This window comes from Lycorma delicatula, chromosome 10 (assembly GCF_047948215.1).
Source record: "Lycorma delicatula isolate Av1 chromosome 10, ASM4794821v1, whole genome shotgun sequence".
In the NCBI taxonomy this organism is placed as follows: domain Eukaryota; kingdom Metazoa; phylum Arthropoda; class Insecta; order Hemiptera; family Fulgoridae; genus Lycorma; species Lycorma delicatula.
In genome coordinates, this window is record NC_134464.1 from 96,026,508 (window position 1) to 96,040,914 (window position 14,407).

At 27.6% G+C, this 14,407-nt stretch overlaps 1 protein-coding gene across 1 annotated transcript; it reads right to left on the reverse strand.

Annotated features, from left to right (window-relative positions):
* Positions 1–2,361: 2,361 nt before the first annotated feature.
* Positions 2,362–12,601, reverse strand: LOC142330926 (uncharacterized). The gene is made up of 4 exons (XM_075376394.1): positions 12,569–12,601; positions 7,735–7,851; positions 5,974–6,280; positions 2,362–2,642 (listed from the first exon to the last, which is right to left on the reverse strand). The coding sequence occupies exons 1-4, from the start codon at positions 12,599–12,601 to the stop codon at positions 2,362–2,364; spliced, it is 738 nt and encodes a 245-aa protein (XP_075232509.1).
* Between the last annotated feature and the right edge of the window lie 1,806 nt (positions 12,602–14,407).

Below are 14,407 nucleotides of genomic sequence, written 5' to 3' on the forward strand. Positions count from 1 at the left end.
AAAAGGACCATGATTGTGATAGATTACATGGTGATTGACAAAAGATTCAAAAGAAAATAAAAATATACTATAAGGTTAGGTAGAAGTGTTATAATGTCATGTTATTAGCCAAGACATAATAATCATGTTCATAGGAAGTAAAAGTTTATTTAGATAAATTTATTTCTGTAAGAAATAAAAATGAATTAATAGTAAAAATTATCTTAATGTGCATTGCCTACGATAAATAACTTAAACGCTTAATAAATTTTCATTTTAATCGTATAATCTCACATTTAACTTTTGTTCATAGATTGGGTTTAAATATTTTATCTTTCTTTTTCTGTTTAGCCTCTGGAACCGCTGTAAGGTATTACTTCAGAGGATGAATGAGAATGATATATATGAATGTAAATGAAGTGTAGTCTTGTACAGTCTTACGTTGATCATTCCTGAGATGTGTGCTTAATTGAAACCGATCATCAAAGAACACCCGTATCCATGATCTAGTATTTTTAAACTGCCCCTTAGAACTCTTGACTTCGAAATCAGCTGATTTGCGATACGAGTTCACTACTAGACCAACCCGGTAGGGTGCTCTAATCTTTTATCTACTGCGGATGTAAATGTAAGTAGAGCCCTCATAAATATAAAAACTGATAGCCTGAAAAAAAAATCTGGCAACATTGTGCCCTTTTCCCACTACCATATGTTGAATTAAGTATGCTGCGGTACACAAGTGCAGCTAAATGATTATTATATTCAGCCCAATAAGTAATACCACAGTCTGTTCACCATAAGCAACTGATTATATAGCAAGCATCATTACTCTTGAGGAAGCAACTGTGATTGTGATTGGTACTGCATCCATCACTTCCAGATGATAAATTGGAACAGATATATATATATATATTTGAGACAGTAAAAGATCCAGGAGTCAACATCTTACATTTAGACCCACTGGGTTGGTCTAGTGGTTAACGTGTCTTCCCAAATCAGCTGATTTGGAAGTCGAGAGTTACAGCGTTCAAGTCCTAGTAAAGCCAGTTATTTTTACACGGATTTGAATACTAGATCGTGGATACCGGTGTTCTTTGGTGGTTGGGTTTCAATTAACCACACATCTCAGGAATGGTCGAACTGAGAATGTAACAAGACTACACTCATACATATCATCCTCTGAAGAATTATCTAAATGGTAGTTACCGGAGGCTAAACAGGAAAAAGAAAGAAAGAAAGAAGCATCTTACATTTGAAATAGTTAAGAGGTAAATTATTATTTCATAAGCTGGATGCATTCATAATATAAAAGTAAAAGTGATACTATGTTCTTGTTTCCTCTTTGACAGTAAATACAGTTGTGAGTTAAGTTTGTATAATGTGTATATGAGATGGGCCCATTTTAAAATATCAGTCCATTAAACAGCAAGAAAACATCAAATTTTCTTTTTACTTCAAAATCATTATTGGAAAGATATTGAATACTTAAGATAATGCTTAAAAAAGTAATGATAAAAAGAAATGTTTTTAACTGATAGAAGCATTTCCAAGAGAATCATTTGTTTATGATGATTATAGTGGTGTTCTTTGTGGGTGCCATTCTACCACAATAATATTGAAAAGAACAGTGAATATATTTGAAGTCAAAAAAGAAAATCTGATGAGGAAACAGCAATTTGATTATCAGCAGAAAATGTCATAGTGTTCCTTTAACAAATTAGTTACACATCTTTATTAACATCTTGTTTTAAAAAGTTGTCTGAAGATCAGAAAAAATATGAATGCCCATGTATTTGACTATTACAATTGTTAATAATAGAAATTTTGCGAATAATACAAATGCGTGAAATCAAAAATAGTTTTCTTTGTAGATAATCTATTGACTAAACATTAATTACAATGGAAATCAGCATCATTTCCTCATACACTAAAATTTTGTTTGGACAAAAGTAAAGAGTTTTTTTATTTTGATTTGCAGGTCATTTATCCATTGTATATTCATTTTTTTCTTTTTACATAAAATGTTGGACATAAATGTTTGTCAACATACTTCATTATTTATGGTGCACAGTCAAAAGGAATACCTGGAGAAATGGGAAATAAAGGTGTTTTTACATGATAATGCATCATCATTATTAATTTTTAGATAAAATGTACCCTGTAAGGCATACTGCATTATCTATCTTCCATTCACCAAACTTCCTCTGTTGGCACCAGCTGATTTTTATTAGTTTCCATTCCTGAAACTGACTTTGGAAAGAAATCAATATGAGGAAACTTTTTGTAATACGGTGAGAAACTATGCAATCACACCGATAATAGATCAATTATTATCGTTAAAAAAACTAATTGATACAAACAAATACCAAATTTTATTGAACTTTATTTTGCTACAGAATATTGATAAAATGATGGCAGTGGTGCAGGTGTTATATTTCCAACAGTTTGTTGTAAATAATTAGTAACAGTATTACCATTACTCGAATAATGTCGTGGTTGTTGTATTAATGGAAAATTTGAATCGATAAATTGTTGCTGCTCATTGTTACGAAATTCATTCGGCAATATTGCAGATTGTAATCCTGGTTGTGGTATTCTCATAATAGCATAGCCATTATCGTATCCAGCCAATGTTCTTAGAGTATATAAACTAAGATCATCACCTGAAATGTATTTTGTAAAATCATTATTACAAATTAAATATAATTATAAAACTACAATTGTAACTATTAATTAATTCACCCTTTCATTACAAGTATTAATAAAATTATTAAAGAATGATTTGAGATAAAGATGAATAAAAACATATGTGTATGTTGGATACCATAACCTAATAGTTATAAGTGATGAGATACAGAATGATTCAAGAAAATGGACCAGTTATTTCGCAGAGTAGCAAACATCTCATATCAGATTTACTAGAAAAATGAGGATTAAATGATTTTCCATTATCTTCTTCAGTGAACTGAACATATTATTGCATTTAAACAAGCCAATCCCTCCTTGTAGATGCTGTTCATTCCTTCAAGCAACACCTTTGCTTTGTTTAACTTGGGGAATGGCTGTGTAATAAATATCATTACTTTCAGACAAAAACAGTCTGACTATAGTATGTTTTATCTTAGATGACTTAAATCTGCCATATTGCTACATTAAAATATGAGATGTTTAAAAATATAACAAATACTACCCTAGTATAGTAAATTAAATAATCAAAATATTGTTTGCCAAATGTCAATTGAACAGTTTTTGAACCTTCACTCACCTTTAGTTACCATACAACAAAATAAAATACAATAAATTAAATAATCATTAACATATTAAAACTCAGCTTTCTTTACTTAATTTACTGGACTAGGATGTATGCATTATTATTATTATAAATATAAGTCATTATAAAGTTTTCATATTCTAAATGTAAAATCAAGTGATTTATGACTAATCTTGATTGACAGGTTGAGAAGAATGTCTACCACTCTAACTCCAAGATTGCTCAAACTAGGTTTAAGACAGCTTATATAAATGATAAACTGATTTACGTAATGGTTAGAGTATCTAAAGGAGAAATATTCTGAAATATATAGCAATATTAGATAACAATATAATACCTGTGGTGAAAACTCCAATCAGGAAACAATTTCCTCTATATTACATGTACAAGTATATTAAAAATGTGTGTAAAGTTTTGGCAGCATTGTTATTAGCTTTTGAAATAGCTAGAAAACCCTTTCAGTATGTTGTTAAACAGCAATGCAGTAAATTTATCATTCATTTACAATTTTACTCTGTTTTTAAAGTTCATATTGTTTTGACATCACTGATGCATAGGAGTTTTTTACTAAATATAAAACTTTACATGTTTCAGTTATTATCTCTCTCTCTCTCTCTCTCTCTCTCTCTCTCTGTGTGTGTGTAGGGGGTGTTGTTTTACTTAATAAAGGAGCTGAATAAAAAAATTATTGGAAAGATCATCTAAAAATAAATTAAAATAAATTTTTATAAATTTAGAAAGTCAGCTGCTTTATTACATTTGTTTTTCAAAAGTTTAACCAAATGACATCATGCACAATACATAAATAAGTAATTATTTACAAGAAAGTGAAATGACAGAGGAGTAATAGAATCCTCTCCTTTGCCAACAGGCAAAGCAGTAAATACATTCATTTTATAAACACTTTAGAGGACAATACTCTTAAAAGGTCACTAGCATAAGGATTTTATTGGCAGGAAGTCCCAAAAGCCAGTTCTATCACCCTATGAAAGTCCAGGCCTATGACAGAAACCTGACCTTCACCTTTACACATTTCAGTAGTAAATATTCTTAACAGCCATAGTATTTAATGCCATATGAAAACTAAAAAAAAAATTATCTAATTTGTTAATTTAAACAAGATTATCTTTAATAAATTGAAACTCAACAGCAAAATTATTGTTATTATTTTATTGTTTTAATTTTAAAATGATATTTCATTAAACAAAATATTTCCCTTAAAATAACACTATTTTATAACTAGCACAAATGACTTTCATTTCTTTTCAACAAGCCACTCAAACTATAAAGAAGATTTTTCAAAAAAAAAATCTTTGAGTTGTCATTTAAACATTGTAGATACTATCATTACTTGATAGGGGATTGATTGTATTAAGCATGCAAAATGACACTTGAGACAATAATTTGTCTGACGACCAAAAAAATTTGGGTTGTCTATTGTGAAGCATATTGATTCATAAATACGCAGTGTACTGGTAGTTCATAACATTTATTGCAATGAATACAATTAGAGTGTATTCTCTGACAAAAATATGGATCATCCTTTAAATTGAAATTTAAATATTCTGTCTGCAAAAACTGAAATCCATCAAAACACTATTCTGTTTCTCAACAAATCACAAACATAAGCTGCAGAAATACCACTTGTCTCTTAACTAGCAGTACAATAGAGATCCTTGACACTTGATTCTAATTTCAAACCGTTATCTAATGTAATGTAATCTGAGAAATCTTGATCTTCAGGCCAAAGGATAATTATAAGAGATTAATTAAAAGAGACTAGAATTAATTAAAAGAGATTTAATTAGAGACTAATTATAAGAGATCTATTTTCTCAGAATACACAAACATTACATCTCGACTTCTAAATGGAGAATGCCAATCTAGTAAACAGACAAAACAATGAAACAGTCTTATAGCAATGAAACTTGTGGCAATGAATATCACTTTTATTAGACTAAATTTTTTTTTCATATTTCATCAAAGGTTTTATCTGTTAAGATTTTCTTTATTAATAAACAAGCATGTACAAACTCATCAAATTTTATAAAGACGAAACCTTACTGTGTTATAAAAATTAATTGTTTATAAATTTGAGAGTTACATCACTCCAAATTTATAAATTATATATAAGAGTAATATTTATGATCTATCATTAAGTAATTTGTAAATAAAAATTACGGTTAATACTTTTGAACTCTAATTTTAATCAGTAAATAAGTTTACATAATATAAATTAAGCACATGCATGATTATAATAAAAATCAATATCGCTAAGTATAAATAAATAGATAAATCATTGATCATTTTCAGACGTTAGATAAAAATTTCTGTATAAAAATGTATAGTTATTATTCCCGTCTGGAAATTAAGATTTAGGAATACTGTTGTTTTTATGATGGACATATAAAAAAAATTAAGAATTTTTTTTATCATACATTCTAGAAGTGTGTGTATGAGTAATTCATTCCCTTAAATTTTTTTTGTCTAATTTTTAATATTACATGGAATCTACTTGAGATTGTAAGACCCAATCTCAGATGTACTAGTTAGTGAACACCCGTACGCCTATGGGTGTTCACTGAGAAGTGTAGACTCTCAGCCCAGCACTCTTATTAATTCAACTGATCTGTAAATTTTCACTAAAATCTCAAACTAACATAAGAATTGAACAAAATAAAAATTCTATAATTTATTAAAAATAGATAAAAATTTATGAATACCTGGTAATGGCGGTCCAAATTGATACTTCATATTACTTGGTCTTCCAGGTTTTGGTTTTGGTCTAGGTTTTGGAAATGCAGGTTTATTTGTTGGTATTACACCTCCTTGCGGTGAGAATCTTGTTACGACTGCTTTAAATCCACTTACATTATCAGCTACATATTCAACGATTCTAACAGATCCATCTGCTTCAACTAAACTATATTGACCTTGTACAACATCACCATCCCGTGATTCAGATTGCTGTTTTAAATCTCCTGTTGTTGGATCATGTACCCCATAATTATATAAATATCGTGGTTGGCTCTGAAATAAATAAATACAGAAGTCTATATATTTAATGCAACTTTCTCGGTTCAGAGCCTGTAGGCAGCTGGATTCTTTATTCATGAAATGAGTATCCTTATAACTTATTTCATCTACGAATCACCTTACAAGATGTGTTACTAATTAATACCTGGTAAAAGAATAGTGATCAGGAGCGATACAAAAAACCATTTGTGTTAGAATTGGTTCAACAGGCCTCAAACTATTAACCTCCTACATGGGAGGATAATGCTTTAACTGTTTGTACCACTCTGACACATTTCATTACTAATTTTACTATTTGTAATATTTATACATGTTTTAATTTATGTTGTGAAATACTTAGAGATTTAAAACAGAGTTTGACTGTGTCGTTAGGATCATTTTGAAATATTCTTACAGTTACAGAATGTTTAAACAATGTAAAATAATGTTTAAACAATGTAAAATAATGAAACTAATTAATTTCATTATTTTACATTGTGACTAAGAATTCTTAGTCACAAAATGGTACAGCAGATACAAACAGTAATTTAGCTTGTATGAGTTGTATATCAGTAGTTTAGGCTGAATCATTTTGTCATTCCCATGTGCAAGTACAATTATTGTTTTATGTGTATAATAATGTAACTATAACTTGTCTAGTGCTGTGGCATGTAGATGATAAGCAATTAAAAATTTTCTAATAGGGTAATTCCAAAACGATTCCTTACCTATCTTCATTCAGAAAAAAACTACTTTAAATGAAATTTTTCTGTAAATATTTGATTTTTTTAAACAAAATAATAATACAGTGCTGTTTTTCACATCAGGTAAACAATTTTAAAGCATATAAAAAAAAAAATCTTAAATTTGTAAAACATTTTTGATATTTTGCCAGCCATCAAGTAAAACAGCAAGAATCATATAAACAAAAATCAAATTTACATATTTTTTTCTCTCTTGGCTAAAAAGATGTACTTAGTTGTAGATTTCTATTAAATTTGTTATGGGTTGCTAAATGTTTAACGAAAAAACAGTTAGACAGATTCAAATACTCTTTTAGCAGTGATCCACTATTAAATAATTGTTCAACATTGCTACTGATTGTTTCTCTGATTATGTAAGACCCAGGTTCAAGTTTAAGTGAAGATTCAGTTACTTTTAAGTGGATTTGTTCGTACAAGGGTTCAGTTAATGGAACAGACTGTAGTGTTAGATGTTTTATGAGAATATACACAATAGCTGCTTGATTATGATATTTTTAACGAAAATAACATTATAGTTTAATATCCTATCCTAATAAAGGGCATTTGTATGTGTGTCTGTCTGTGTGTGTGTTCTGTCCCCCTTAGCTTAGCACTGGAATGTACCACCGATCACAGGCCTGGCTGTGAAGCCCAGCAATACCGGACTGAGCAGCAAGTTAGTGAACTAAAACTTAAAATTTAAGAATGCTATTTTATCACACTTACCTCATAATCTTCATCATAACTATCAGTATTGCTTTTATCTTCTTTATTACAATTTCTACACGGTATGGCAGATATAATTCTTAAACTAACTGTGATTTGTAATATAACACTTGCCAACTGGAATGATTAAAATATTACTTTGATTAAAAACATTGTAGTATTTTATTCTCTATTTAAGCAGGATTAGAATGCTTGGCTTTAGCTGATATGTACATTATCAGCTAAATTTACAGAGCAGTTGTGAACAATAAACAGAGCTTTTGGGTTACTCTGCAGGATCATACCCCCAAGATCATACCCCCCTCCCCCCCCCCCCAAGATCATACCAAAGATGCACTAACTCCCCAGATAGATCCTGATATCTTCAGTATAAACCTGGCAGGGGCAGTATACACTCAATGAATCAAAAATGAGGAAGAAAAAACAAGAATAAGAAATACTGATGGATGATATGAAAGAATACTCTAAATGCAATATATTTTAAAGTTTTAAAACATCGTGAAAAGCTATTTAATAAACATTCAAATTTATTGGTAAAACTAAATTTATTTTAATAATATTTTTTTATGATTTTGCTTAACCTAATTTAGATAAATGTTTTCATGCAAAAGAATTTAATTGTTAAAAAGCTACAGACTTTTTAATCCTTTTTATCCAAATTGCTATACAAAACTCAACATCTGTAAACAAAAAAATTAAAATAATTTAACTCATAGGTTAAATTGGTCAAAAGTAAAAAAAACATTCATAAAACTCAAATTTTTAGGAAGACAAGAGATAGTTATTTCAAAATTTCTTGAAAAGTATTATTTTTTTATCAGGTAAAAAAAATGAAGAATAGAATTTTTATCAAGTTCTAATAATTTCAAGACACAACAACCCTCTTATCTGATTTTTTTATTTCACTAAATTTAAAAGACTCAGTCCCAAGTTACCTCACTAAATTCATGATTTAAGATGAAATCCTTTCTAAAACACAAAGCAAAATAGCTGTCAATGCATGCATGCATGCGCGCGCGCGCACACACACACACACACACACACACACCACAATTGAATTTTTTAAACAAGATTTTAGTATTTATGGACTCTGGAACCTTAAAAATTTTAAAAACATAGAAATCTAAGGGAATCAATCTTTTTACTATTAATTACCCTCTCGTTAAACTAGACTTAACAGGCTATTTTAACGCCTAAAATTATAAAATTTAATTAAAAATATGTTGGCCTGTTGGATTTGTAGAAGGTTCTGGGTCTAAATTCTAATCAGGCTTGGCATTTTTCTTACATTACAAAATAAAATTCCCACATAATTTATGAGGTTAATCTACAGTAAAATAATTATTCTATAATATATGTAATAATAATTATCTGCTATTTAATAAATTTCAAAAATATTTTTTAAATCTAATACGTACTCACATAAATTATTTATACTACTCATTGATACTTGTTTATAGTTACTTATACTATAATGAGGATTTGTGGTTTTTGGTTTTTGCTGCAGCAATTTGGAGATGAAAGATGGGATACTATACTTCTCTTTTGAAAAATTAATTAAATTAACACTTAAAATTTTCCTCCTGTATATACAAAAGTACATCAAAACTGTACATACAAAATTTTTATCAAAAATTAAAAATTCCTATATTAAACAGTTTAGGTATAATTTCAACACATGATGGTATACATTTAAATCATGCCTTTAACGATTTCATCAATCATGAATTAGTATGTTTTAAGGAATATAGCAATTTTCTAAGTAAACATGGCATTGGCTACTAAAGTTATTGAACCCAACATCTTCTTCTTACTCACTCTCTCTCTTATTTAATATAAGTCCTCCTTCAATCCTTTCCACCACCCAGATAGTTCAATTCTCTTCATTTAACACATAAGTTTCAACATGAAAATTATTTTTCCTAATTAATAATTTAATTTTAATTCTTCCTAATGATTTTTCATAAAAATTCATTCATGATACAGTAATTTATAAATATTTTCACTGAATAATAAACTATTAAGAGAAAACTATTTTTGAAATGTAAATAAAAAATTAAAAAGATAAAATTGGAAATATAAATAATTATGGATTCATAATTTTTCAAACTACTAGTTCTCTGCAATGTATTAACATTGAAACCTTTAAAAAACAGTTTGAGATCTAAATATAGTAAATTTATTAATGTATGTATATTTATATACTTTATATTTGCCTTTTACTTTCTTGTCATCATAGTTCTAGAGCTATGCTGCAAGAAGGAAAGTGTAGTAATCAGTCAAATGATCGGGTATGAGTTTTTTTGCCTTTCTAATATTTCATGATCCCGTGAGCCCCAAAAAACAAAAAAAGGTGAGGGGATTGACACCCCTCACTGCAATTAAACCTGCTTTAAAGCTTAATAACGTTTGTCTGGATTAACCATTTTTTTTTTAATTTTTTAGAGACTCAAGCAAATGGGTAAAATTTTGGGATCAATATCTCCAGGGGATGGGGGTTTTTTTGGGAGTCAATCTTTTTAAAATTTTGTAAACATAACCCCACTTTATATTAAGCTCAGTACATGCATGTATGCTTATCTTACTATTTTTAAAAATCATTTGCCCCAGAATTGCCCCTTCCCCAAAAATTGAAAAAGCTATCATTTTATTTATTGCATTTTAACCAACTTTTTATGTCTTTCTTGGCGTATTAATAGTGCAAATGATAAAAAAAAAGAAGCACCTTGGTGGCAGTATTGGGGTGGTGGTGGGGGAGCCAACCAAAGTTTAAAAATATAATTTGAATTTTGTTAAACTTTTTTTTATTTCAACTTTTCATATTATTAAACGTTTAAATAATATACTTTTAATAATAATAATATTACAATAAAATTTCATCATAATTCACCACCTACCCTCGAAAAAGAAATCTTATGTAACTTTTTACTGTTGTATATCTGGAATCAATTAATTATTTTTTTAATTTCTTACATTTAACACAGTAAACCTAGAAAAAACAAAAAAAAAATTCTAGGAAGGTGTTTGGAGGGGAGCAGAAAAAAAAAAAAAAAATACAGATTTTATAAAATGTTTAAACTTTCTTTAGTTTATTTAATAATAATTTTATGATAAAATTTCATCATAAATTATCCCCACCCCAAAAAATATATCTTAGGTAACTTTATTCATCTATAATTATTTTTCTACTATATAAGAATAAATAACCAATGCCAGGAAAGTATTACAACTTTGTAAGCTTTTTTCAGTATGATTTTAATAATCTTCCTTAATTTATTAATTTAAACATTTAAAACTTAATTTTTTAACTAATTTGTAAACTATTACAATACACATAGTATCTTGAGTATATAAAATCTTGATTTGTTTTTTTCTCAGAAATTATCTATCTATCCTTCATTGGCTTTATCTGGTAACAAACTGTGGTACAGTGAAATTGGTTCATTTGTATTGAATTGGCAGTTCATTGGCATTTTGATATTGCACAATAAAAAAAATTCTTAAAATTATTATAATACATTAATAATACTAAATTATTATTAATAAGTATAATTTCAGTTAATTTTTCTTACATATGAGTTAGCTTTTTATTCAGTGTGTTTACTCATGTGGTGAAATTATCAGAAAAAGCACATATACAAGTTATAAATTATTTAAAATGTTGTGCATACATAGTTACTAGTATTAATTTTTCTTTATTCACACTTTAATCAAACTTGATTGTTTGTGTAACATTAAAAATATTAAATTCATTTAATTAATTAATGATTTAAAAATAAATAAATAGTTACTATACCTTTATGTTGTTCATTTTTAAATATTTGCATGAAAATATTCTAATGCCACTATTTACCACGTATGACTACAAAATATTAATGATATCATATATAAATGAAATTGTTTGTTGTTAATTGTATAAAAGCATTTTTGTTACTGAGATGTGTGAAATTATATTAGGCTTAAAATTATTTTCAAATTATTCATAAGCGAACAAAATTAGGTCATGAACACTATTTGTTTCCCAGTACATATTTGATGTATGGTATAATATTTATTCTTTTTTTCTTCCTCTTTCTTTATGAAGGTTGAAGAATGATTAAAAATTGTAACAGTGATTCTTCAGTTTTTCCCACAGTAGCCTATTCTATACTATATTATTTAGTTTTTTAATGCATACATTTTTTCTTTATTTCCTAAGTTTTACTAGATGGTAATTAACACATTTATTTGCTACCATATAATTTTCTTATTGTTTTGAATAGTATATGATGTATTTTCAAATATATAATTATAGAGTATTATCAAAATGCAATTACTTTTCCAGTTTATGATGAATTTATATTTTAAATTTGAAGCTAAAATATTTGCACATTGTTTTGTTTGTTTATTGTAATTATTTTTTTTAATGCAGTGAGTTATATTTTTATTTTTTCCCTCTATAATTTACATAATATATTAATCACTCACTTACACATCAACATATCTCCCAAATCCTTCAACCCAGAAAATTAATATTTATATAGCATTATGGAAAGAACTAAACAATAAAAAATAAATAAAATTTAGCTCATTACTATATATGAAACTGTGCATAAAGAGCATAACTTTAATGCAAGTTACTTTTCAGTATGTGCCCCATTTTTGTTTGACAAGTATTAAAAGTTATACTCTCTTCATTCATATAAAACTGATAAAATCAGTTATTATAGCTGAACCAAACATGTGATCTGGCTTGCGGTTAACCTTCTGAATAACAGCAAGGACATTATGTACCTAACACGACTGTACATTATTACATCAGTAATTTCTCACAAATTTGAGGTGAATCAACTACCCTAGGGTGTTGTGAATCATCAAAATTCTTCATTTCGTTTTGACACTTACTTTCGTTGGTTCTTTAATTTATTTCACTGTTCCTTTGTTTGATTAGTATTTTTTGTGATTGATAAGACTATATTTTAACGTTGCTTTCGATATTCTGAACTTGATCACTATTCTTTGGACTCATCTTTGTATTTACTTATTTATATTTATAATAAATTTATGTGTACTGTTTAAGATATGTATACATATACAGTTCTTTGAGGGATTTCAATTGAAATGCCTCTCTGCATGTCAGTTTTTATATTCAAATTAACTTATGGAACCAAATGTAAATTAAACATGGATGGAGAAAAAAAATAATTATTCTTGTTAAATTTACGTAATATTTTTGTATTTTTGTTTAATGAAAATGAAATTATTTTCATAAAAAATAAAAACCATTTTTATTTAAAAAAATTGTTTAATTTCATTTTCCATTAATTTTTATTTATTACAATATAACACTAATTACTAAATTAAATTTTTTTAAGATTTAGGTTAACAAAAAATATAAGTTTATTTAAAAAAAAATAACAAAAATATTATTATAATGTAGTAACAGATTCCCTAGGGAATTTGGGTACTTTTTTTTGTAGATAGGGAATATTATTATTATTATTAGAATTAGAATATATTATTATTTTGTAGATAGGGATATTCCCTAGATAGGGAATCTTGGAGAGCTGCATCAAACCAGTCAAATGACCGAAGACAAAAAAAAAAGTAGTAACAGATTACTGTCATACAATATTTATTCTTTCCAAGTAAGATGATGTACGTAAATTTTTATTCAAATTAAAACAAAATCGATAAATTAAGCTCACATTTGGTTGATATAAATAAAATAATTATTATTGTAGCTAAATATTACAGATATAACTAAATGATAACTGTTTTTAGGTTTTTAATAATGTCAAAAACTTCAAATTTATTTTTCTAGAAATCATTATTATAAACTTATGACTGTATTTTACTGGGTCTTACATGCTGAGAAGAATTTAAAAAATTTCTCAAGGGAGGTTCAAGATGAGGTTGATGTTAAAATTGAAATAATCTTCGTTAGTGGGCTAAAAACGTTTGTTTAAAAACTCTTGAACAAGGATAAAACCGTTGCTTTTTACTTTTCAAGTAGGCCATAACATTGCCAATTGCCTTTATAGTAATTCCTATTAATGCTAATAGTAGAATTTCTATTGTCCACATGATAAAATTTTTGCTTGTCTTGAAAGTAATAAATTTTTATAGGATAATAAATTGATTTTCTCAGCTACAAGATCAAACTGATTTACTTTGAAGTATCTCAATAAAATGCTAATTTCTTTTATCAACATAGATTGCCGATCTCCATGGAGAAGTGGTAGCATCTTGACCTTTCATTTAGAGTTCCCAGGTTTTAAATCCCAATCAGGAATTGAATTTTTCATACGCTACAAAATTCCATTGGGCTAAATGACCAAAGCAGTCGATGCCCATAATCTCACAAAAATTGTTATTTGTTATGTCTACTTGCAATCTCATCTAAAATATATTACTTGGGACTTTTTTAAAAATGAGAAAAAGTTTTCAGAACATAAAAATGGACTGGAAGTTTGTTTCACTTTCATAAATGTAAGTTATGTAGAGCAATATAAAGTATATTAAAGATTGTATCTTTTCCATCCATTTTTTATGCTATCTTTGGGGGTAAACGATAACCACTTATTTAAAAAAAGAAGAAAAACATCCACTTGTAGCAAACTAGATAGAAGAATTCTTTGTATATATAAGTAAACACTTATCTTATAAGAAAACTTCCATTGCTATTTTTAAA

What these genes read in the sequence shown, in the direction of transcription:
- LOC142330926 (XM_075376394.1), bottom strand. Translation starts at nt 12,601, where the DNA reads ATGAAGAATTTTGATGATTCACAACACCCTAGG. An exon ending in ATGATTCACAACACCCTAGG is followed by an intron (nt 7,852 to 12,568) that starts GTAGTTGATTCA and finishes TAATCATTCCAG; the next exon opens with TTGGCAAGTGTTATATTACA. An exon ending in ATTTGGACCGCCATTACCAG is followed by an intron (nt 2,643 to 5,973) that starts GTATTCATAAAT and finishes AATACATTTCAG; the next exon opens with GTGATGATCTTAGTTTATAT.